This window comes from Hetaerina americana, unplaced genomic scaffold, assembly GCF_022747635.1.
Source record: "Hetaerina americana unplaced genomic scaffold, ioHetAmer1.1.p SCAF_9, whole genome shotgun sequence".
NCBI classification, from domain to species: domain Eukaryota; kingdom Metazoa; phylum Arthropoda; class Insecta; order Odonata; family Calopterygidae; genus Hetaerina; species Hetaerina americana.
The window spans coordinates 4,060,094-4,083,727 of record NW_027287538.1 but is presented as its reverse complement, the minus strand read 5'-3'; the positions used below and the strand labels follow the sequence as shown (position 1 = coordinate 4,083,727).

At 38.8% G+C, this 23,634-nt stretch overlaps 1 protein-coding gene across 1 annotated transcript in view; it reads left to right on the top strand.

Moving 5' to 3' along the window:
* Positions 1-23,634, top strand: part of LOC139699003 (myosin-VIIa-like) — a 130,684-nt gene that overhangs the window by 31,732 nt on the left and 75,318 nt on the right. Inside the window, exons 7-14 of the mRNA XM_071597998.1 lie at positions 2,862-3,027; positions 3,199-3,329; positions 5,398-5,582; positions 5,769-5,979; positions 11,280-11,415; positions 13,136-13,416; positions 15,882-16,037; positions 22,109-22,302. Coding sequence (XP_071454099.1) covers positions 2,862-3,027; positions 3,199-3,329; positions 5,398-5,582; positions 5,769-5,979; positions 11,280-11,415; positions 13,136-13,416; positions 15,882-16,037; positions 22,109-22,302 — 1,460 coding nt within the window. The remainder of the gene's footprint in view (positions 1-2,861; positions 3,028-3,198; positions 3,330-5,397; positions 5,583-5,768; positions 5,980-11,279; positions 11,416-13,135; positions 13,417-15,881; positions 16,038-22,108; positions 22,303-23,634) is intronic.

Below are 23,634 nucleotides of genomic sequence, written 5' to 3'. Positions count from 1 at the left end.
CCAGCCATTTTTTTATCCCCTCCAAAAAATAGGATTTGTCAAACTCTCCAAAATACGTCACTGTCTCGGCGGTAACTTTCTCCTTTGATCTAAATTTTTTTTCCACGAGACACTTCTTCATGTTAGGGAATAAGAAAAATTTGCAGGGAGCCAGATCAGGTGAATACGGGGGGTGCGGCCAGTTCCTTTCCCTGTGCCGGTTATGGTTTCCCAGAAAGACCTGGTACTCGCAAAATCACTTTAGCTTGGGTGGAGCTGCAGGTGCCCAGGGCGCCTTGCCCGGGAATAGAACCCGGGACCCTCCGGTCAGCAGTCTAACGCTCTACCCACTGGACTACTGCGACCCATATATATATATATATATATATATATATATATATATATGCGGGTCATGGTAGAAAAAATGTAATGGTCGGTTTAGTATATATATATATATACTCATTTATATAGAAACAGATATAAGGAAAAGGGATAGGAACACACATTAAGGACGAACACAATAGAGGTGGGGAAGGCGGAATCGAACGGATCACAAGAGTAAAAATATTTCCTTGGCCGGGACTCGAACACTGGATCTTTCAACTTGCTGGGCGGATGCTCTTAACCACTTGAGCTATCGAGGAAATGTACTTTAACCTGAGATCCGTGGGTCTAATATGTCGCCAAGCGCCCCAATTCTCTAGCCAAGAGATGGCGTCAGGGGACTGTTTCACCTACCAAAGGAGAAATAGACACCAGACACAAGAGGAAAGGACAAGTGGGTTAGAATTCGTACAACATCATACAGGAAAGGAACAGTGCCTTTCCTGGCACGCATAGCCAGAAGAAAGAGATGAGCCACATTGGCCAAATACACATTCAAACACTAAATCCTGCCAAACGGCGAATAAATACTCATTTATATAGAAACTATTAGGTAGTCTACTGGTTAAGGTAAGTTTTTGGATGGACACAGCTATTAAATAAATATTTTAAGACTCCTAAAAAAACACAAAAATCCAACATCCTACTCTACATCAGGTCCCTCTTCATCTCTGAGTACTTTCTTCCTCTCTTCATCCCGTCCAACATCCCTATCCTGTTTCTTCCCTTCCCTCCTTTGCCTAACATTCTCCCCTCACTTACAGTCTTCAACATCCCACTGCCGGTCAATACCCCCTTCATCCACTTTTCCTGCCTCCATAGGATTTCTCCCAACAAACCCCTCTCTTCGCCCACCTTACCAAGTACTTCCTTGTTTGTTTTCTTCTCTGTCCATATCACCCTCTACATGCTTTTCCACGCCCACACTTCAAAAGCATCCAGTCTTCTTCTATCCTTCTGCTTCAATGACCACGTTTCCGCGCCGTGCATAGCTACGCTGCATATAAAAGTTTTTACTGGTCTTTTCTTAATATCCTTACTCAACGTTCCTGTCATTAACTCCCTCCTCCTTGTGTAAGCTTCTTTGCCTAGCGCAATTCTTCTCCTTATGTCCCTACTACTTTGACTGTGTCAGTCCAAAACACTTCTGAGATACGTAAACTGTTCTACCTGCTCTAGTTTTTGCCCTCCTATTTTAATGTTTAGCTTAGCTTAATATTGATTCTCATCCCATACCTGTCGCACTGAATTTCCAATTCACTCAGCAATGCTTGCAGCCCCTTGGCTGACTGACAAACTAAATCTTGGTCATCAGCAAACCTAACTGATTTTACGAATTCCCTGCCTACTTTCATTCCTACCTCCAGCTCTTCCCATTCCTCTTTGATCATTTCCTCGGCATACAAGTTGAACAGTAACGGTGATAAAGGGCAACCCTGCCTCACACCCCTTCCTAACACTGCCCATCCGGACTCCCCATTCCCCACCCACACCTGAGCAATCTAAGACATGTACAGGTTACGGGTTAGCCTCCTTTCTCTTTCCTCGCCGCCCCTGCCTTATCTTATCAGAGGTGAAGAGGGACCTGATGTAGAGTAGGATGTTGTGTTTTGCTAGGGGTCACAAATTGTTGAATTAGTAATTTTGTCCATCCAAAGACCTACCTTAACCGGTAAATTACCTAACAATAATATATATATATATATATATATATAACAATTGTACAGAAAAACTTACACGAGCGGCTCAATAATGGGCTGACACAATGAAACACAAATACAAAAGAATTTTTCATTACAAGTGCTTAAAAATCTTCAAAATAGGCACCTTCTGCATTGATACAATGGCTCCAGCAGAACTTCCAGCTCTCAAATGCGTTGTAGTAGGTTTCCTTCAGAATGTTGTTTAATGTCATGATACAAGCTGCTTTGATCCCATGCATTGTCCCAAAATGCTTGCCTTTCAGGGCTGTTTTTAGGCATTGGAAATAAAAAAAGTCAGCTGGAGCCTGTAATGCCTTTGTCCAAAAATTTGAGACCTTTTTTGCACATGTAGAGGTTTTTATGGCACATGTCAATGTGGCGTGACTTTTGGTCCTCAGTGAGTACTTTTGGAACCATTTTTGCACACACCTTCCGCATGCCAATATGGTTTGTAACAATTTCATAAACTTGAATTTTTGGAATGTTTAACATGTCGATCATCAAGCGAACAACTGATTGTCAGTCTGAGTTCAACAGGTCCCTCACTCATAGGTGTTTGATTGCCATAATGCCTAGTACTCTGAGCAATATTTATCACCAAGCAAAAATTATTAACATAGCCTTTTTAAAGTAAGATCATAATTGTTGGATGAGTTGATGTATAACTCATAACAGCTTCAGGATTAGTATTATTTATATATGAATTATCATTTGGGACTGTATATATTCTTATATGACCGAAACAATTCAAAGTCATTATATACGTTTTACCTTGTGTTTCATTCTTGTATTCAGGGCGGAAGTATTGTCTGTGAAGGGCGAGATGACCTGTCTGACTTTTCTGACATTCGTTCAGCAATGAAGGTGTTGATGTTTTCAGAACAAGAAATCTGGGACATATTCAAATTACTGGCTGCCCTCTTACACATTGGAAACATAAAATACAAGGCTGCAACTGTTGGTATGAAACTCATCATTGTAATGAAATATATCAGTCATAGTTTCCTACAACTAAAGGAATAAAAATAGTGCTATCAAATCTTGTCTTTCAAATGTAATATTATAGGATGGATAATGTAGATATATCCTGATAAAATGAGGTTAAGGAAAGCATGTCTAATTTTTCAAACAGCCAACATGGATGCCACTGAAATCCCAGACAAAGTAAATGTGCAAAGGGTTGCTTCCCTACTGGGCGTGGGTCACCAACCACTCATTGATGCATTGACCATGAAAACGATATTCGCTCAAGGAGAGGCAGTGGTAAGTCAATCTATCAAGTTTCTCTCTCCTAAAGTGTATTCATGAAAAGTAACGTGCATGAAAATTTCTCCTTGATTACATTGATCAGCTCATGTTTAAAATTGAAAAGTTTGAACAACTGTGGCATCCTGATGAAACCAAACTAATTGAAATTGAAGTAAGACTAATGCACTTGACCAGAGGGATCCGGATTCAAATCCCAAAGTCAAGGCAAATGATTTTTACTCTCTAAATATGCTGCACTGTGATGCAAATTTAGCCAATGACTCTGTTAAAAGTATAAAGCAAACGGTAATTACGGCCGTATGAATATAATGGGAAGAGTCAACCCCAGCTGTACTCTTATAAATGGGCAAATCTTCTCTAATACCCCTCACCCATCCTTTGCCTATCCATAAGAGTATGGCTGGGGTTGACTCTTCCCATTACACTGTGATAAAAGTTACTGTCATGGCATCACCTGCAGTTTTGTGGAATTCCTCAAAAGCCAAACACCCCTAGTGTTTAAAAGTTGGCTTTAGTCTCATGGACTGTGGAGCACCATGTATGACTATGGATGCCTGTGACATTGTATGAGTATGTATCTTGAATGCTTTCAATTTTCCAAATTGAGTAAATCGTGTAACTCTCCCCTGGGAGCTGTCAACGTTTCAACTGAACTCATCCAATAATGAAACGGTAGCCCTAGCAGTAACTTTAAGTAGTGCCCAGTGGAAATTCAATAACTTGGTTTGATTTAGTAAATTGAAATATGTACCCCCTCCACAAGGTGTGGAGCCAGAAGCCATCAATTTCATCAACTCAACTCAATCATATAATTGCCATTTGTTGTACCAAAAAAGCCAAAGCTGTAATAAACTCCTATCTTGCTGCCATCCCACCCATTCCTAGGCGAGCTGAACCCTTCCATGGCCAACAGTCTTGGAAGGCACACCATCCACCAATGTAAGATTGCACTGCAAATAATTTTCCAGCATCAATCCTCATTATAGGAGGAATTTGATGTGATGATGATATCTTAATGATGAGTGGCAAAAAAACAATGGTGTATATTGAGTAATATGAACAATATTAGCCAAACTGACATTATTACTCACCTTGAATGCTGACTATGTCATCCATATAATCAATGATTGTACTTGATGACCATATGTCACAGTGATAGCATCTCCATTATCATCGCATGGAAGGGTTACTCTGTATCTCATTCCCTTCCAGTAGTTGTAGTAGTAGTTTTTATGGGAGGCGACCAACAGCTAAGGTCATTTGAACCATTTGGGATGGATGGAAAAGGAAGGGTGGAGAGAAACCCAGCATCGGCATTAGCCTATTCTAATTACAAAAGGCGCCAAGGGCTCTGCAGTTTAACGTCCCAGATGGCGAACTCACTGAAAGTGCCCCCCACAAATTACCTCAAGTAGGGATCGGGATACCACTGAAAAATATCTACTGTCTCTGGGATTTGAGCTCAAGCCCTCTCAGTGGGAAACGAGTTCGCTAGCCACTGCACCATCCGGATCCCCCACTCATTCCCGTCTGTGTGTCCATCCTGGATGATTTGCATACTTCTTATCATCATTATCACAATTAATATCCTACATATGATATCGTAACATTAATGAAAGTTATCAAACTCTGATATATTGTTTCGTTCATTTACAATATAACATATGGTATAATATTTTGGGCCTTAGCTGCCATTTCTCTGGCCATCTTTAAAATGCAATAGGAAGCCATTGGGATAATCAATGGGAAACCTTATAATTCAAATGCACTGAAATGTGGCAATCATTATTTACCATTACCTAACCATTACTTGCGGTTATAGCCATCAAGAAAAGAGTTGCCTTGAGCAGTGCTGGCATTTTTGGGAAAATTTGTCAGGGTCGCTCAGAATGACTTTGGCATTTGAAGAGTTAATATTTTCAACTATGTAAAACATATGGCAAGGTTTTGATCATGATTATTAGTTTTGGTGCATTTATTTTGCTTCTGGAAATGTCTTTCTAATATGTGGAGGAAAAAAAGGTGACACTACCCTCAAATATATATTTTACTCATTCAATAGGTGTCAAGGTTATCCAAGGAGCAGTCAGCTGATGTGAGAGATGCCTTTGTTAAAGGTATATATGGACGCTTGTTTGTATTGATAGTCAGCAAGATCAACAATGCTATATATAAGCCTAAAGTCTCGTCCCAAAATGCCATTGGAGTGTTGGACATCTTTGGATTTGAAAACTTCAAAACTAATAGGTTTTATATTTTTTATTCATTCTTCCAGTTTCAATTTAGTGTTACCACTTAAAATTATTAGAATTGTGAACATATTTGCTATTATCATTAACTGAATTTATATGGCTTGATGATATGTAAAAATAAAATTTCAAGAAAGACAGAAAATAACACTTTTTGTTTTTAACAGAATTTTGTTTCTTTCAGCTTTGAACAGTTTTGCATAAACTATGCAAATGAGAATTTGCAACAGTTTTTTGTCCATCACATTTTCAAATTAGAGCAAGAAGAGTATAAGCGTGAAGGAATCACATGGGCTCATATGAAATTCATTGACAATCAAGACATATTGGATTTGATTGCCCTTCAGCCACTGAACATCATGGCACTCATAGATGAAGAGTCCAAGTTTCCCAGGGTTGGTATCATCATACTTATACGTTTCATTGTTTTCATGAAAATTGAAGTATGTATTAAAGTTAACGGAGATTAGGAGATGTTCCTTACCTACTTTTAGGCCAAGGATAGGATAAGAAGGGAAAAAATTGGGAGTCAGGAAAGAGATGACTTTAAATTGGATGTAAATATGTTCATGGAAAATCAATACTAACAATTGATGGACACCAATTGTAGAATACTTTACTCATGAGCCACTTTACTATTTTTTTCCATTTTAATGTTGGAACTTTGAAGAATTCTTTTACCATACATTTTGTATAGAATTGAGCTCTTACACCTAGTAGTATTAAATAAATGAAAAACTCCAGTAGCCATAAACAATTTACCTTTCTAAACAAAGTACAAATGAGATTAGTTGAAGTATGGCACAGCATTTAATGGAAACAGGACACCACATGACAAAAGACAATTTAAATCTCCTAAAAAAAACAACAAATAATTTACTTGACGCTCATGAGAGCATTTTAATTTTCAAAGACAGATGCAATCTCCTAAACACCGACACAGGGCCTATTTTATATTCCTTGCTTTTCTCCCAGTTAAATTTAAAATACTTCTTAGTTTATTTTGAACCTACAGTCTCTTCAACGTGTGTGCTTCTCATCCCTTCACTTTTTCCTTCCCCAAACTGTCAATTCTCCATTTTTGAGATATTCCCTTGATTCTCTGTAACGTTTTTTCCCCTACATCCTCAACAGTCATTTTTCTGCAGGTTGCCTTTCACTTATCCCTCCTCCACCAACGTTTGCCCAATATTTTTGCTAAGTTTCCCCTTCACTTTCCCCCCCCTTTTTGCAATGGTCATTTTCTTGATCGTGCAATTCCCCCTCCCCTTCACTACATAACCTATCTTTTCAAACTCCTCAACTATCAGCTTAGTCTATTGGCTCCCGTCTCTTTGACCCACCCTCTCCCCCCACATTTTACACTATATATACTTCGGATTGCCCTTACCCTTTCTCACTTCGACTCGTGTTGCCATGACGATTCACCTTCTGTACGCTGAAGAGGACTACTTTGTGACCGAAATATGAGTATTCGTATTCACCTTTCTTATCCCTTTCCTTTTTACCTTTTACCCAATCCTTGACTTGTGGCGTTAGCCAACTAATCTCATTTGTACTTGGTTTAGGAAGGTAAACTGTCTAAGGCTATTGGAGTTTTTCATTTATGTAATTTAACATACGAGGGTCATCCGGAAAGTAGTACCCGTTCGTGCCGCATGAAGTGCTGACGACGCGAGTAGCCGCTGGACGAGGTCAGATAGCTTCAGTGGCTTGTCTGCCTTCTCTGAGCCAAGTTGCGTGACGCTAGCATTGCCTGTGTTGTTTCTGTGATTGTTTACAATGTTTAAAAAAATTGAGAACACCGCCAGTTGTGAAGTGAGGGCAGTGATTAAATTCCTCAATGCAAGAAACGTTCGCCCATGTGATATTCATCGCCAATTAAAGGAGGTGTATGGAGACAATGTAATGGACGAGTCGTCTGTTCGGCGGTGGTGTCGCAACTTCAACATGGGGAGGGGGAACACACACGACGATGAGCGTTCGGGGAGACCGTCTGTCATTACAGACCAACTGGTGAGCTCAGTTGACGAATTCGTGAGGAACGATCGGCGCGTCACAATTGATGACATCTGTGAGCATTTTCCCAATGTTTCTCGAACAATTGTTCATGAAATTGTTAAACACCATCTGCATTATGCAAAAATTTGTGCAAGATGGGTCCCTCGCGTATCTCAATGAGCTGGCGGCGAAGGACTATGCAGCAGGAATACAGAAACTTGTCACACGTTATGACAAATGCCTTAATTTGCTTGGAGATTATGTTGAGAAGTAGTTTAAAGTATCCTCTTTCAAATAAAATTTTTTATGTTGGTTAATATTTACTTTTTTGTCTTTATTTCACGAACGGGTACTACTTTCCGGATGACCCTCGTACATTTTTAATCACACAAATACACAATGTTTTCTTACAAATTATTATATTCCTTTATTTCTTTCCCTGTGTTCTGCCAGTATCAATAGGTATTTGCTATGCATGCACTGCAGCAATGAGTGTATTTCCTTGCAGTCTAATACCCTCCACTTATCTGCAGCTTCTGGATCCTTTACCATGCTTAACAAACAAATCTTTCTACTTAAGCATATAATTCCCCACCAGAATTCAAAATGGTTGAGAAGAATGAGAAGGGTGACAATTGAAAGCAATAAAGAATTATTGGCCAATTACCAGCTAGCTAAAATTCCTTAAGTCCCTGAGAAAGAATTACAAAAATCTATGAGCATTATATTACACCATATTATTTGCTTAGTTGAATTCCCATTAGCTGTTATCAAACTGCCAGAATGGGTTTGGAAAAAATAGATAATTTGCATAAGAAGTCCATGAAGCACTTAATTTTATTACATCTGCATTGCTGAAAAAGGTTAACCAGATGCTCGCATGCCTTTGATAAAGTCTATTACGACTTACTCCTGAAAAAAGCTGAATTGGCTAGGTGTCCAAGTATTTCCAATTATGTGCTGAATTAATTCAATATTTCTAAATGAGAGATCCGTACCTGTTGTTATTGATGTTGATGAGTTTAAATTAAATAAGCCTACTTCCGAGGGCAAAGAATGTATTGTTCCCCAAGGCTCTGTTTTGTGTACCATTTTGTTTTTTATCTCTATAATTACCTCTCCAGTCACCTTAGCTTACCTAAACACTTAAAAGTCATTCTGTATGCAGATGACACTAATGTAGGTACTCATCTCATCTTTTCCTTCCATGTTTGCAAATGGCTAAGCAAGATCTATTGCAGGGCTTATCGCATGGTCTACTAATAACTGTCTTGAGCTAAAATTTAGATGCACTTTCAGAAGATACACTATTTAGAAGCACTATCTATGTATTCTTCCTCATTTCAAAATGTTCTGATGCTTTATAATCCCACAACATTAGGCCAAAGTACCAAATTCCTTGGCAGTTGACCATCCTCCAGTTTACCCTGTGTTAATTCATTCTGAAGCTAGAAATAACGTATGAGTTCTACTTATATTCTGAGAGTCATTACCAAAGATTACCAAAATCTTCAGATTACAGAAAAAAGGTGACTTAGGGCTTCTGCTCCACAGAGTGTACTGTGTGCCTTTAATATCTTCCATCTTCATCAGAATCATCCTTCCTCTTCATCATCTTTGAATTGGTTCCCTATGCTTAATATTATTTGCAGAAGATCATTAAGAACCCTCATATGTGCATTCATTTTACATAGACTTATAGGGTCTGTCCCAAAAAATAAGTAGAATAAATCGAGGGAAAACTTAATTTCAGATCAAAGTACAATTAACTAAAGATCTTCAAAACAATCTTCAATCTTCTTTCCTTGTGCATCAACATACCGACGCCAGCATCCTGACACTTGGGGGTCATTCACAATTGGACATGTGCCTCACATTTCCATCACACTGTGTTGTTGATGGATGTCCAGGACATTCCTCATCGTCAACCTGCCACGCTTCCGGTACGCTTCCTGGGAGGCATCAATGGGAATCTTGTTCAGGCACCTCGTCACAGCCTCTTTGGCATAATCCAGTGGTCCAAAATGATACTAAAAGGGGTTTTACTTTGGTCATACTCAAATATCCATTCCTTGCCACCAGTAAGCACCTATTCTAAAATATTCGAGTCACTTTCACAGTGGTCCAAGAGGTCCAAGGCAAGATTGCCACTCAAGCAATCTTATGACAGCACCTTGGGGGCCATCTTGGCACATCATCCTCATGGTTAAATCCATCTGTAAAGATGCAATGCACTGCACTTTTCTGAATATTGCACTCTTCTGCTATCATATCCTGACACTCTATGGGTCATTCAGAATTGGGCATGTGCCTCACATTTCCATCACACTGTGTTGTTGATGGATGTCCAGGACATTCCTCATCGTCAACCTCCTCGTTACCCTCCCGGAATATATTGGGCCAGCAGAAAACCATCACTTGGGACATTTCTCCATCTCCATAGCATCCTTAACCATGGTCATGGTCTCTGAACCCCATTGTCCATGCTTTACACAAATTTTATCCCATATCATTGCTCCATGGAAGATGACATCATGAATTCGTGACGTGACCCTCAAACAGGGGTTCAGTCAAGCAGTGAGTTGCAGACTATGACAGCCTGCAGACAACTGACGTGGGTTGCGTTGCTTTCCCAAGACCTCTTGCCATTTTTCCTACCACAAATCGTCCCACTGCAGCCATCCACTTTGCCGGGAAAAATCATTTTACTCACTCTTTGGGACTGACCCTGTATGATACCTTTCCCCAGAACAATGAGGATATTGTAGCTCACTTTCCAGGAGCCACTTACACTGAGAAATGAAGAATTGAGCAATTTTCAGGGATCAGCTTGAAACAACCATTGATATTAGAATTAGGGGAACCATCTTGGAATTGCATGCACTGCTTTATATCCTTCTGAGTACCTATGATAATGATATTTGAATTCCCCAAGACCTAGTCAAGTGCAGCCTTTATCTCCAGGCGTGAAGACACCTAGCACCCTCAAGCATATAAGGCAGTATAGGGGAGTTAATCTGAAGCTGACATTAAGATTTTTTACTTGGACCCTATTAGTGAGGAAAAAATCTTTAAAATATACCATGAGGGTATTTGTGAATACTCGAATTACAAATTGATATATTCAGCAATAAAAATAAAATCCAAAGATCCAACAAATAGATTAGACTGAAGATTAGAAACAGTTGAGAGTCAAAAATGCCATAGATTATTTGAGATCAACAAATAAACTTTATGAACAAAGTGGTTGAGGTAGCCATAGGTGCTACTCTCATCTCTGTTCAATTAAAATGAAAGTAATCCTTTAGTTTTATGGTTAAGATATTGAACAGAGATTTTCATTCATAGTATTGTATAATTTTGAGGTGTAAGCCATATGTCAATTGTTGTCATCATGCCATGCATTTAAAAAATGTTTGCTAGCATTACATATTTTCAATATTACGTCAATTTTATGATGGTGTAAGGGAAGATTAGAATTTTTTTCCCAATGATGCAAATGTGGATTAACAAAATGCTTTGTTTTGCTGAAATAAAATATTTTAATGGAAATGATTGAAAAGTTAATGTTGTCCAAAACTATTTGCATTTCTATGAATCACATATTGCAATGGGGCATATTGTAATTCCATCATTGGAACACTTTATTTTCTGCCCTTGTGACATAACCTTAATGTCCTTTATGTTATTCCAGGGCACAGATCAAACAATGCTGACAAAAGTGAACAAAGCAAATGACAACAATAAGAACTATATAAAGCCTAAATCTGATACAGTGTCATCATTTGGATTGAATCACTTTGCTGGGATAGTCTTCTACGACACAAGAGGTAAGTAAGTAGTGAGTAGAAATTCTGTGGAGAGCAAATGAAGGCAAATGCATCTTGAATTGATTGAATAGTGGTGATTTCCCAAGGATTTTGAAGACCCAATAATTAATAGGAATATTAACTTCGGGCTCGAAGTGTTCCTTATTTGGGTGAGTAATTATCCTCTTCAATTCTGAAATTTTGTGGGCTTGGAAGGAACAAGATGTTGTGATGAATAACTGATCATACAATGTCACAGGCATTCAGGCTGTGGCACTTTGCACACAACTATGAATGGCTGTGATATTGTATGCACAGTATTTTGTCACAACTTCTGGTTCCTTTAAAACCCCCAAAATTTCAGAGTTTAAGAGGATTCCTCAATAGCTTAACTCAGCCAGACATGAAGGGATCCAGGTTCCAATCTCAGTCAATGCAAATGATTTTTACACTCTGAAATAGCTGTACCATTTCACAAAATTAATAAAGCCTATTATTATTATTATTGTTACACAATATATGAACATAACTCCTTAAATTGGTTGAAGATTGTCACAAAATAATTTATCAATCGAGTGAAGTGGGTTACCGAGTATCTAGTTATATACCCTATTCTTGAAATTTGGGATAAAGTCTGATTTCAACTAAATTGACAGCCAGTTATGCCACCACATATTCACATTATGAAATAAGTTTTAAGGTGAAGACAGTCTAGAGTAAGTAATATTTAAATTTGCTTTATCCCTAATGATGTAGATGTGAATGTGAGATCTTAATTGGTAAGATTCTAAATTAACTTTCACATGAATCAGAGCCTTAAAGATATATAAACAAAATACAATCATATTTTCTTGTAAAAAAGGAATTGTAGGAATTATGTGGTGGCAAGAGATGGAATAGCTCTCTTTTGTAGTAGCAAGATTTGCTTAACATGTTTGGGGGAATAATCCCACAATTCAACACCATAATTCAAATGACATTGATACAAGGCATGGTAAAAGGTTAAACGACACTCATTTGAAATGAGAAAGTTGAGCTTTCTTAACATATAGACAGCTTTACTCAGTTTATTATAGATTTGGCTGATGTGGGTCTTCCAATTAAGTTTTGTATCAATATAAATGCCCAGTATTTCAGCTATTTCAATTTCAGTTATTTTTGTTTTAAGACTGCATAAAATATGCTGCATTTTTCATCATTTGAATGTAAGCGACTAATACCAAATCATTTCTTAGCCAATGGGCACCACTTAATGAATTAGTTACATGCTCATGCTTACTTATCGATAAAAATTCAGCAGAAGAATATGTACACAATCGCTGAATATTTCTTTATGTAATAACTCTTTGTGCAGGTGGAGATCTCTATAATAGCTTGCCTTAATAAGTGAAGTTATGACCTGCTATTATTGCTCTTATGAAGTTAAACTCCTTGACAGGTATCCAACAGCAGGGAGAGTAATATGCATAGTACCCTTTGGTTGTCTCTGGTGTCAAATAATTTTCCTTCAAACAATCAGCCCAAGGTGTGGGAGTGTTTAATGTGCTTGTGTAAGATCCCCAATGTGTATGAAATTGAACCCTTTTTCAAGATAATAATCTCCCCTTGTGGCACCCCACAAAAACTACCCATTCCTGGACACAATGGGCATTAATATTTAGGAGTATATTTTCTTGTTTAACCTTATTTCTAAAATGATGACTGATATTTAAAAGCATTTTTCATACAATTTAATTTGCAGGGTTTTTAGAGAAGAACCGTGACACCTTCAGCTTGGATTTGATGCAGTTGGTCCACATATCAAATAATCGCTTCCTTCAACTGCTCTTTGCTGAAGATGGGATAGGGAGCGGATCAGGAGGTGTGCTGAACATGGGAAGAAACACTCTGGACTCAAAGCGCCGCAACCCAACACTATCCTTTCAGTTTCGCAAGTCTTTGGATCAGCTGATGAAGACACTTAATGCCTGCCAGCCATTTTTTGTGCGTTGCATTAAACCAAATGAGGCTAAAAAACCTAAGGTTAGTTCGGAGACGATTTACTCTCAGATGTTTCCCAGGGTTTACCCACCTGGAAAATAGGTGAAATGTATGAATTGACTAGAGTAATCATTATGGGATTCAATTCCAATTCAGGTAGCTGTTGCATTATGATGTGGTGGTCAATTCAGGATCATGAAGTAATACGTATGTCCTCAACTGTCTAAAAACCATTTATTTTATGAAGGATGCTAGAAGGCGGTTTAGACCGATTCAAGACTCCCAAATAGAATCAATGTCAGAATTAATTTTTACCCTAAAGCAAGTGATTTTTTCCTTTTGTTTTGCACTTCCAAGTACATATACCCGAGGGGGCACTCAAAAATAACCAGAATAGTTTTTTTTAAAGCTATGTATTTAATTTTTTTACAAAACAATCTGCAATTCCATTCCTGGAAACATTTTTCAAACTCATCTGCTTTGATGCTCAACTGCTCCTGCCTTGTTCTTTTCTTTACTGCTTCCACATCATCAAAATGCTGTCCTATCATGTCCCTCTTAATTCAAGGAACCAAGAAGAACTTGGCTAGAGCGAGATCAGATGAGTAAGGGGCAAGGCCTATTTTGCCTCACACTGGAACACAATCTTGTTGAAACCTTCAAATAGAAAGCCTGATTACCAGTCAGGCATGGTGGGATGAATTCAGTCAATTGCACTATCCCCCTCTCACAATACAAAAATGAATGAGCATCATCTTGAGGTTTAACTTCACTTTATGATCTTTTATTGGTTAAGTTGGCGATCAAGTTTTCCACTGGCTTGATTGTTGTTGACTGAGGTCCTGAACAATGTTAGTCATCTAGTGACTTTTCACCTTCTTGGAAACAAGGAAACCATTGGTCATTTTGAGTTTTTCTGATAGTACAATTCTTGTAAGCTGTTTTTAACATCTAATGATGGTTTCTGCAGCATTTCTCCCAAGCAGGAAGCAAGATTTCAGAGCAGTGCGCTGTTCACTTAAATTCACCACGACGAAAAACAAGGAGCAAGTGTCACTGCTTTTACAAAACCAATTGTTGTGACTCAACACAAACTTTCCAGATGACCATAATGCCTTCCTAGAACTTAGAATGATTTGTACTATGCTCAGTTAGTGGAAGAAATGTTAACTATAGATGCTCCGCCAACTGCAACAATATTCGGGTTATTTTTGGGTACCTCTTTGTATATATTATCCTTGGTCTTTCAATCCTAGGATTAGTTTACTGCAGCCATCAATTTGCCTCTGTTCAGTGTTAATTCCCTCTCACCCCATGTCTCGTACCATCTCTGTTTTATATCATTCTTAATCATCTTTCTGCACCACAATGCAACCAGTACTCCTCTTTTCATGTCGGTGAAACTTCTTTTCCCTTTTCCATCTGCACTAACAACCATAGTACATCTTCCTCACAGTTTCTGGTCCACAAGTATGCCCTCCACAACATTCTTACATTTGATAGTTGTTTTTCCATTTCTATCCTCCATCTGCCATTGTGCCAGGTGCACAGTTCAAAAACACAGAATTACCAAATATCTGGTGCTGTGCTGGTCTTTCCACCAACCAGGACAGGATGATTCGCATTAAGCTACATTGCCTCCCCTTCCTCAAAGATTGCCCTGCTCCTTCATTACAGGAAATTGTAGAATATGACATGGTACTTTTGTTTTTTGCGTATATGAGACAAATAGAAATGCATAATTAAATGTAAATAATGTAAAATTCAATTTGGAAATCCAGTATAATAAAATATCAGTACCGGGTCAGAAGAGAACTGGTATCAGGCCACTCCTATGTACAAGTGCCAATGCTTTAGAAAGTAGTACAAGGTTTGTATAAAAAGTATCAGTAGCAATTTTTTCTTGACGTGTCCTTGAAGTGCTGAATTCCCATCGAACTAGCAATGCAAAAGATCTGTGCTAAAATTGTCCCAAAGGTCGTGCTGGACCACCAAGAGCAGAGTCAAGTGTCTGCTTGCAAAGACCTGCAACAGTATCACCATGATTCCCTCACGATGATCTTACAGTCCAGACCTGCCACCAGCAGGCTATTTCCTATTCCCAAAAATGAAATCCTATTCCCTTTAAGAACACCACCATGGGACCCTAAGTGCCATCAAAGAAGTTTGCACCCATACCCTTAAGGACCTTTCAGAATCAGATTATCAGGGAGCCTTGGAGTCAAGGAAAAGCCACGGGCAAAAGTGTGTGTCGATGCTCAAGGGATGTACTTTGATGAATTTCGAAAGGTATCGAAATAACATCTGATATTCTAAATCTATTTTTCTTATATATTTTCTGATACTTTTTATACAAAACATGTATATACTGAATATTGTAAAGGTACAACAATATGCATAATATTTGTGAAGAGGTTTTAGAAAAAGGTGGCATAAAAAAGTTGAGGAATTCTGTGTAATTTGAATCTTGAGTTTTTTGTAAAGATGATTTGATTAATCCATTTCAGATGTTTGACAGATCTTTATGCTGCCGGCAGCTTAGATACTCTGGGATGATGGAAACCATTCGCATAAGGCAAGCTGGATATCCCATCAGGCACTTGTTCAATGACTTCATGGATCGTTATCATATACTTGTGGATGGAATGTCTCATGGAAACAAGGTAACCATCTTGCTTCAGGAATAAAATTCTGTTTATTTTTGCAGAATTAATATGTACTCATGATTCTGCTTTGAAATCTCATGACTTATTGTTGCTGGTGAACTATTGCATGGGAAGGTATCATAAGAATTTGTTTTTATTCAATTTTGTCATGTAAGCATACATTTTGTAAATAAGACCTCAAAATAATTAGAATCATAATCCTTTTTAATAATAAAATCAAGTACATATGGTCGATTTTTTAGATCAAAAGAAATAATGATAAAATACTTGGATACCATTTTAATGTGCAATGCTCATGATTTCTGAAATTCAAAGAAAGTATAAAATATTTGCCTTTAATAAAAAATGAGGAAATATTTCTTATGTTATTAACAAACAACATATACATTTGTACAATGATAGAGCAATTTGACAATCACAAACACCCAAGCCCTAGATTTAGGAAAATCAACCTAGGTGAGAATTGAATTGGCAACCTCTGGATTGGCCGGCAAAGATGTTACCATGGCGTGGATGGGGCCAGCTGATGTGTGAATTTTCATCCACCATTGAGCTTAGCTGTGAATGAACTCCACCAACATGAACCCAGCTCTGCTAATATAAATCACTACTATGCAGATTAAAATAACTGAAGATGTTGAGTGTGGTAGTGTACCTCAGTTTAGGAACAAAGAAAGACTGCTGGGAGAAAGCAATATAGACCTACAAGAGGCAGTGCTTAACTCTAATGAATGTTTGGTTAAAACTTCGCAATAGACATCAATATATGTGGAGAATTCGCAGGGATCAGGTAGACTATAATATGGTTAGGCATCAATTTAGGAACAGCATGGTGAATTTATAGTTTTGTGGGAGTGGATGCAGATTTACATCGTAATATATGCAAAATGTAAATGAAGTGTAATGTGTGAGTCCAGTTGATTGAGAAAATGGAATGCAGAAGGAATGACTGTGATAAGAAGAAAGGATTATCAGGATGCAGTAGGGAAAATCAAGAGGGAGGAAAGGAAGCTGGTTACTTTGGAAGAAAAATGGGAACCTGTCCAAAAAGGGATTTCAACAGCCACAAAAGAAACTTTAATAATAATAATGAAATAATATAGGAATAGGACAAGGAGACTTTGGAACAAAGATGAGATGATTAGAAAGATAGACAATGGAAGGAAATATAAGAATGTAATCACAGAGTTAGGCAGAAGGAAGTACATAATAAATTTAGACAGGTTACAAATAAAGCAAAAGAAGCACGGTGGAAGATGCAATGCAAGATATAGAAAGTTGGCAGAGGATGGGTAAAATTGGTGTGCTGTATAAGAAGGTTGAAACATTATTGGGAAGTAAGAAGGGAAAATCTGTGTTGGCAGTCAGAGATAAGTCGGGTAAGATAATAGTTGAAGCAGAAAACATCCAAGAGAGATGGAAGGTGTACATAGGACTATATGATAAAGAACTTAGGCCAACAAGTTTATACATTGAAAGAGAATATGATATTGGATAGTTTGAGTCAACAGGCTTAACACCCCCTGTTTAAATGTTAATGAAAACATGGAAAGAAGAGTTTTTGTGCATTATTTTTAGCATTCAAAGGGAGGAATTTTGTAAGGAAATTTCATCATATCTGTTCCCTGTGAAGAAAAGATAAAGGTAGGTGAGGTTTATAGATCATTAAGTTTGATTTCACAGAAAGCTAACATGGTACTTAGGATCATAAATAAAAGGATGGAGAAGTAGGCAAGTGATTATTTAGATTTAAGGTCACTTATATCAATGGTCAGTTTGGGTCCAAAAAGTAGAGAAATACATGAAGCCATAGTAGTTGGTCATTAATGCAATGGAACACAAAAGGACAAAGAGTATTTATTTCTTCTTTGATTAATTTATGTACTCGTAGAGTACATTTATCTTTAATTGAATGATTTTTTCAATGCAAGTGTTTTAAAACTTATATTTTTTCCTGTTGTGGTGGCCATTTTTTTCTTATTTGTTTCTTCTCCTGGTTCATTGCCTTTCCAAGCACTGATACAGAACTCACAAGTAAAATAATTTCAACCTTTTCAAGCTTTTCTTTGATTGTTTTAAATATTTTCACTGCTGTTTTCCAAGTAAATGCAAGGTGTGATCATAAAAAGACAGGACTGATTTTATAACTTGTGTATTTTGACGGATACTTAATGGCTTCGACGGCTTAATCGAACTTCTCGTCCTCAAAGTACATGCCGTGACTGAAGACACACCTTTGCCAACATTTCTTTCAGCTCTCGAACCCTGCCTGTTAAGCCGCCTTAGGGATCCTCTTCAGGTTCGCCGTACAATTAGTTTTTATGTCCCCAATAGAGCCGAATCGGTGCCCTTTCGAGGTTCATTTTAACTTTGGAAACAAAGTCTGATGGAGCCACGTCTGGAGAGTAGGGTGGCTGCGGGATCACGGAAGTTCCGGTTCTGGCAAATATATAACGATCAGCGCCATGTGAGCCGGCACGTTATCGTGGTGGAAACGCCATGCATTTTTTCTCCACATGTCTGGCCTCTTCTTTGTCACTTTGAAGTTGCCACCCCTGGTCAGTGGTGATGCAAATGGGAGTTCCAAAACATGAAATCCACTCCTGGAAAAGGGTCCTTGCAGCGGTTTCTACAGTGATGTCTTAAAGTGGGAAAGCTTCAGGCAACCGGTTGAAGCGGTCAATACATGTCATTATGTAGCGAAAACCATGGCTGCATGGAAGAGGCCCAACAAAATCTATGTGAATATGCATAAATTTGGCACTGGCAATGGGAAAGCAACGAATGGGGGACGAAACATGTCTCGTGATTTTGTTCCTCTGGCATTGTAAGCATGAGCGTGCCCACGCACAGCAGTCTCTCCTCATGGAAGGCCAAACAAAGCACTCAGCTACTAGGCGGGTTGTCTGTTGAATACCAGGGTGGGACAATCCATGCATGCTGAGGAATACCTGTTTTCAGAAAGGCTCGGTGACTACTGGCCTGGCTGAGGAGTGGACATATCCCATAATAGAGGATTTAATGAACCAGGAAAAGCAACTTTCTTCAAAATTAATGAGGAATCATGAAGAGAATTTAAAAGGTCATGATCAGATTCCTTGTCGCGTCCGAAGGGGGAAGCTGAAGTGGCTACATAAATAAAAGGAAAAAGCTAATGAAAGAAAACTGCGGAATATTTATTGGCACAATGCTCAATTACAAGGGGTGCGGACGGAGCAAGCTGTTGCTTGTTGCGATAGGTCTTGCTGCGGACTGCCGGCTAGTTGGTGGACGCGTCTTCGTCTCCGCTCTCCAGTGCTGTCCTCTGGTGGGAAGAATAGGAAGACTCCAAAGCTGACAGATGAAATATGTGTAACCGCCACATCCTGAGAGGCAGCTAGTGCAGAGTAATCTATGGAGGCAGAAATGCTTTGAATGCGGGACATGGTGTCTGCTACGATATTATTTTTACCTGCTACATACCTGATGTCTGCGGTAAATTGGCTTATTAAGTCCAAATGCCTAAACTGACGGGAGGAACACTTCTCATGCCTCTGGGAAAACGCAAAAGAAAGGGGTTTATGGTCTGTATAGATGGTGAAGGTTCGTCCTTCCACCATATGCCGGAACTGGAGCACTGCCTTATATACTGCTAACAGTTCCCTGTCATAAGCACTATAACGCCTTTCAGCATCACTCAGTTTCTTGGTCCAGAAACCGAGAGGCTGATATCCTTTGGAAGTGAGTTGTTGAAGGACGGCGCCAACCAAAAACTCCGAAGCGTCTGAGAAAAGGGCCAGGGGTAAAGACACGTTCGGATGTGCTAAAACGGCACTATTGCATAAAGCTTCCTTGCAGGCTAGGAACGAAGTCTCTAATGCTGGTGTCGAGATGATTGAGTCCTTGCCGTTCACCTTGCCCGCCAGAAGGTCGTTAAGGGGAGCCTGGGTATTTGCGGCATTAGATATAACGGCGGTAATAATTTACCATCCCTAAAAACTGCCGCAGCTGGCGTTTGGTAGCTGGTGGGGGAAAATCACGCACGGCGTTAACCTTCTCGGTGAGTGGTTTAGTTCCCTCCTCCGACACCGTGCATCCTAGAAACTACCTCTTTCAAACCGAAAACACGCTTTGAGGGATTAATAACCACGCCGTCATCCCTCAAGCGGCCAAATATTGTCCGCAGATGCTGCTCATGCTCCATAGGATTACGTGATGCAACAAGGATATCATCTATATATGAATACGCGTGAGGCTTTAACACCTCATCTATAAACCTCTGAAAGGTCTGCTCAGCGTTTCGAAGGCCAAATGTCATAAATGGAAACTCAAAAAGGCCGAAAGGTGTTATTAGTGCAGTCTTGGGATTATCGGCAGGGTTGACAGGTATTTGGTGCAAAGCCCGAACTAAATCAATTTTCGAAAATATGGCACAGCCACATAACCCCTGCGCAAAATCCTCGATATGCGGTACCGGGTAACGATCAGGCACGGTCCTGGAGTTCAGCGAGTGGTATTCGCCACACGGGCGCCACTCGGCGCTCTTCATCGGCACCAGGTGTAAGGCAGATGACCAAGAGCTAGATGTTCAATTGTTCCCGGCTCAACTTTGTGGAAATTCATGTTAATTAAAAAAAGAATACAATTTATCTGTCCACTGTCCTTAATTCATGTACAACTAGTTTCAACGCTCAAGCGTCATCATCAGGTACCTCATGATGACGATGATGAAAGGTACCTGATGATGACGCTTGAGCGTTGAAACTAGTTGTACGTGAATTAAGGACAGTGGACAGATACATTGTATTATTCATTTAATTAAGAGCTAGATGACCTCCGCGCAGTACCTGTCTGAAACATCAGCTCAAATTCCTTCTTGGCAATGGGAAGCTTGTCTGGTGCGAGACGGCGGGGCCTAGATGAAACCGGAGGGCCAGGGGTGGTCTCTATAAAATGAACCGTGGAGTGCTTGGCTCGCTGGGGAGCTCCCGATGGAATTGTTAACTCCAGGAATTCGGCAATAAGGCGGGAATAGGGGAGGCACTACTGATAACTATCACTTGGCCTTTGCTGGGAGAGGCATATCCACAAGGAGACCGAAATGGCGGAGAAAATCTGCCCCTATTATTGGCTGCGGCACATCGGCAACGACAAACTTCCACACAAATTCTCGCCGGAGGCCAAGGGAAAGGGAGAGAGTGACAGATGTGGCGAAGAGAAAGGAAAGTACCTTTCTCTTACCCAAATGGTGCCTTGGTTATGAAAAGGCATTGGGTGTGGTCAAGGGCATGGGAGTGGTAGGGGTGGTATTTTTTTCACTCAAGGTCACTTTCTTGGAAAGGAGAGGGGAGGGATGAGAATATAATTGATTGTTACCAGGTAATGTTTCGGGGTCTGCCAAATTTCTTCAAATCTTGATTTGCTTGACAGCATCCATTTTTAATCCTTTATATTTATCTATATTTTAGCACCCTGCAAGCCATTGCTAGGGTGTGAGGCAGGGGGCGAATATACACCAGACAAATTTTGGCCCAAACATTTTCTCCTTCCAGGATTGGACAATGTAATTCTGATCCCTTATTTTTTGTGGAAAAAATTACATCTTTAATCTTTCTGTTCTATACTTAATCTCTCTAATATTTTACATGATCTCTTCTACCGCAGTACCATGGGGGTAATAATACTATACATTTTCAACATCATCACTGCTAAAGGGACAACCTACCAATTTATGCAAGAGATTTAATCTGTAATTTAACCTTCGTTCCATGAGTGATTCCCAGCCTAGCTCCTCAAAAATTTTGGATACGCTACTAAGTTTATCATTACAGAGGGAGGTGTGCCATTTTTCTGAGACAAAATTGCTTTTGTGTTTACAATATATTAGGTTTTTTGTGAAGAGGGAAATGGAGTTTTGATTTTTGTGACACTTGGAGTGTTCTTTGGCTTGTGTCTTGAAATTCCTCCCAGTCATCATAAGATATGTTCCAGTTGTAATCAGTATTTTCAGGGAAATATGTATATATTGTTTACAGTTAAATTTTTTATTTTGAAGTTAATATATGAAACCTGTGTTCTCTATTTTCCAGGCTGATTGCCATACTTCTTGTCAAACGATTCTTACTTCTGTGCTGCCGAAAGATTCTGATTATCAACTTGGCCACACCAAAGTTTTTCTAAAAGATGCTCATGACCTCTTCCTGGAGCAAATGAGAGAAAAAAAACTAGCAAATTCAGTAATTATTATCCAGAGATATGTGCGCGGTTGGCTGTACAGAAAGAGGTACATTAACTAATTCTTTCACCCCTGCATCTCACTTAAAATTCATCAACTGCAGTAATTCTTCATAAACGCCACAGCAGCATTTTAGGAAATTCCTGTTTTTTTAATTATCTGATTGCATATCATTCCACACACAGATTGCAACAGATGTTTCACTCAGAATTACAATTTAAATCCGTTCACTTCAAAAAGGAAAGATAATTAAACTGCTTTATCTAGCTATTATACCTTTTAAAATATATACCGTATTATGATTTATTTTGATGACTGAGCAGACATTTCACACATTATAAACACCTGCTGCAAAATTCTAGTCTTGAACTATTGCATTGAAAGTTAACCTGGAAAGTGCTTAATTTTTTCCTGCTGCTGCAAAATCTTGATGGCCTCGAATTATTTCTTTAAGAGATAACTTTAAAAGTGAATCAGTTTGTTTTTTTCAATTCAGGGTTTAATATGAATTGTTTAATCTACTCTAAGGTCTTTCCCAAAAATAAGTAGAATAAATCTGGGGGAAAAAATTAATTGCAGATCAAAGTATAAGTTGATAAAATTCTTCATAAGAGCAGCCTTATGTATCGACGCACCAATGACAGTGCCTCTGCCAGTTGTGGTGTGCTTCCTGTAAGGCCTCTCATTCAGGCACCTTTCCTTCGACAAATCACCTTACTCCAGCCATCTGCATTGCTGTCAAAAAATCATTCTACTTATTTATAGGATAGACCTGTATAAACCTGGTACCCACAAGCCACTGCTAGGATGTATGCCAGGAGATGATTACACACCAGGCATGCAACATCAAGATTTAATTTTTTCTTTAGTAACTTTTAGTCACAATATAGTCTTGCAAAAGAATTCACACAATGTAGATCATGCTAACTACAGGGGCACTCACTAGGGTACCCAAATGAGTGCTTCAGAATTCCAGGGGTCGTGAGAATACACAACCCTTACACCATGTCAAGTTTGTAGTCCTTTTGAAGGGATATGTCACCTAACTTTGTAAATTATATTTCTGCCATCTAATCTTAAAATCTTTTTTTATTATGAACACCTTAAGATATATTCAAGTGAAGGATAGCCTTAAACATTTAACTTTAGAATAGATTATTGCACATTAAAAGGAGATACACAACAGAGATTAGGATTGTCTTAGTAAGTTGTTCCAAGAATTTCCAAAATTTTAATGCACATAATACCACTGGTTCTCTTGGTTGAATTTTTTTTTCGATTTTGAGTTTTAAAGCCAATCGGTATATTGTCCTCATGATATGACTTTATATACATTTCCTAATAATTTATTTAAATCATCATTTAATCATATGCTGATTC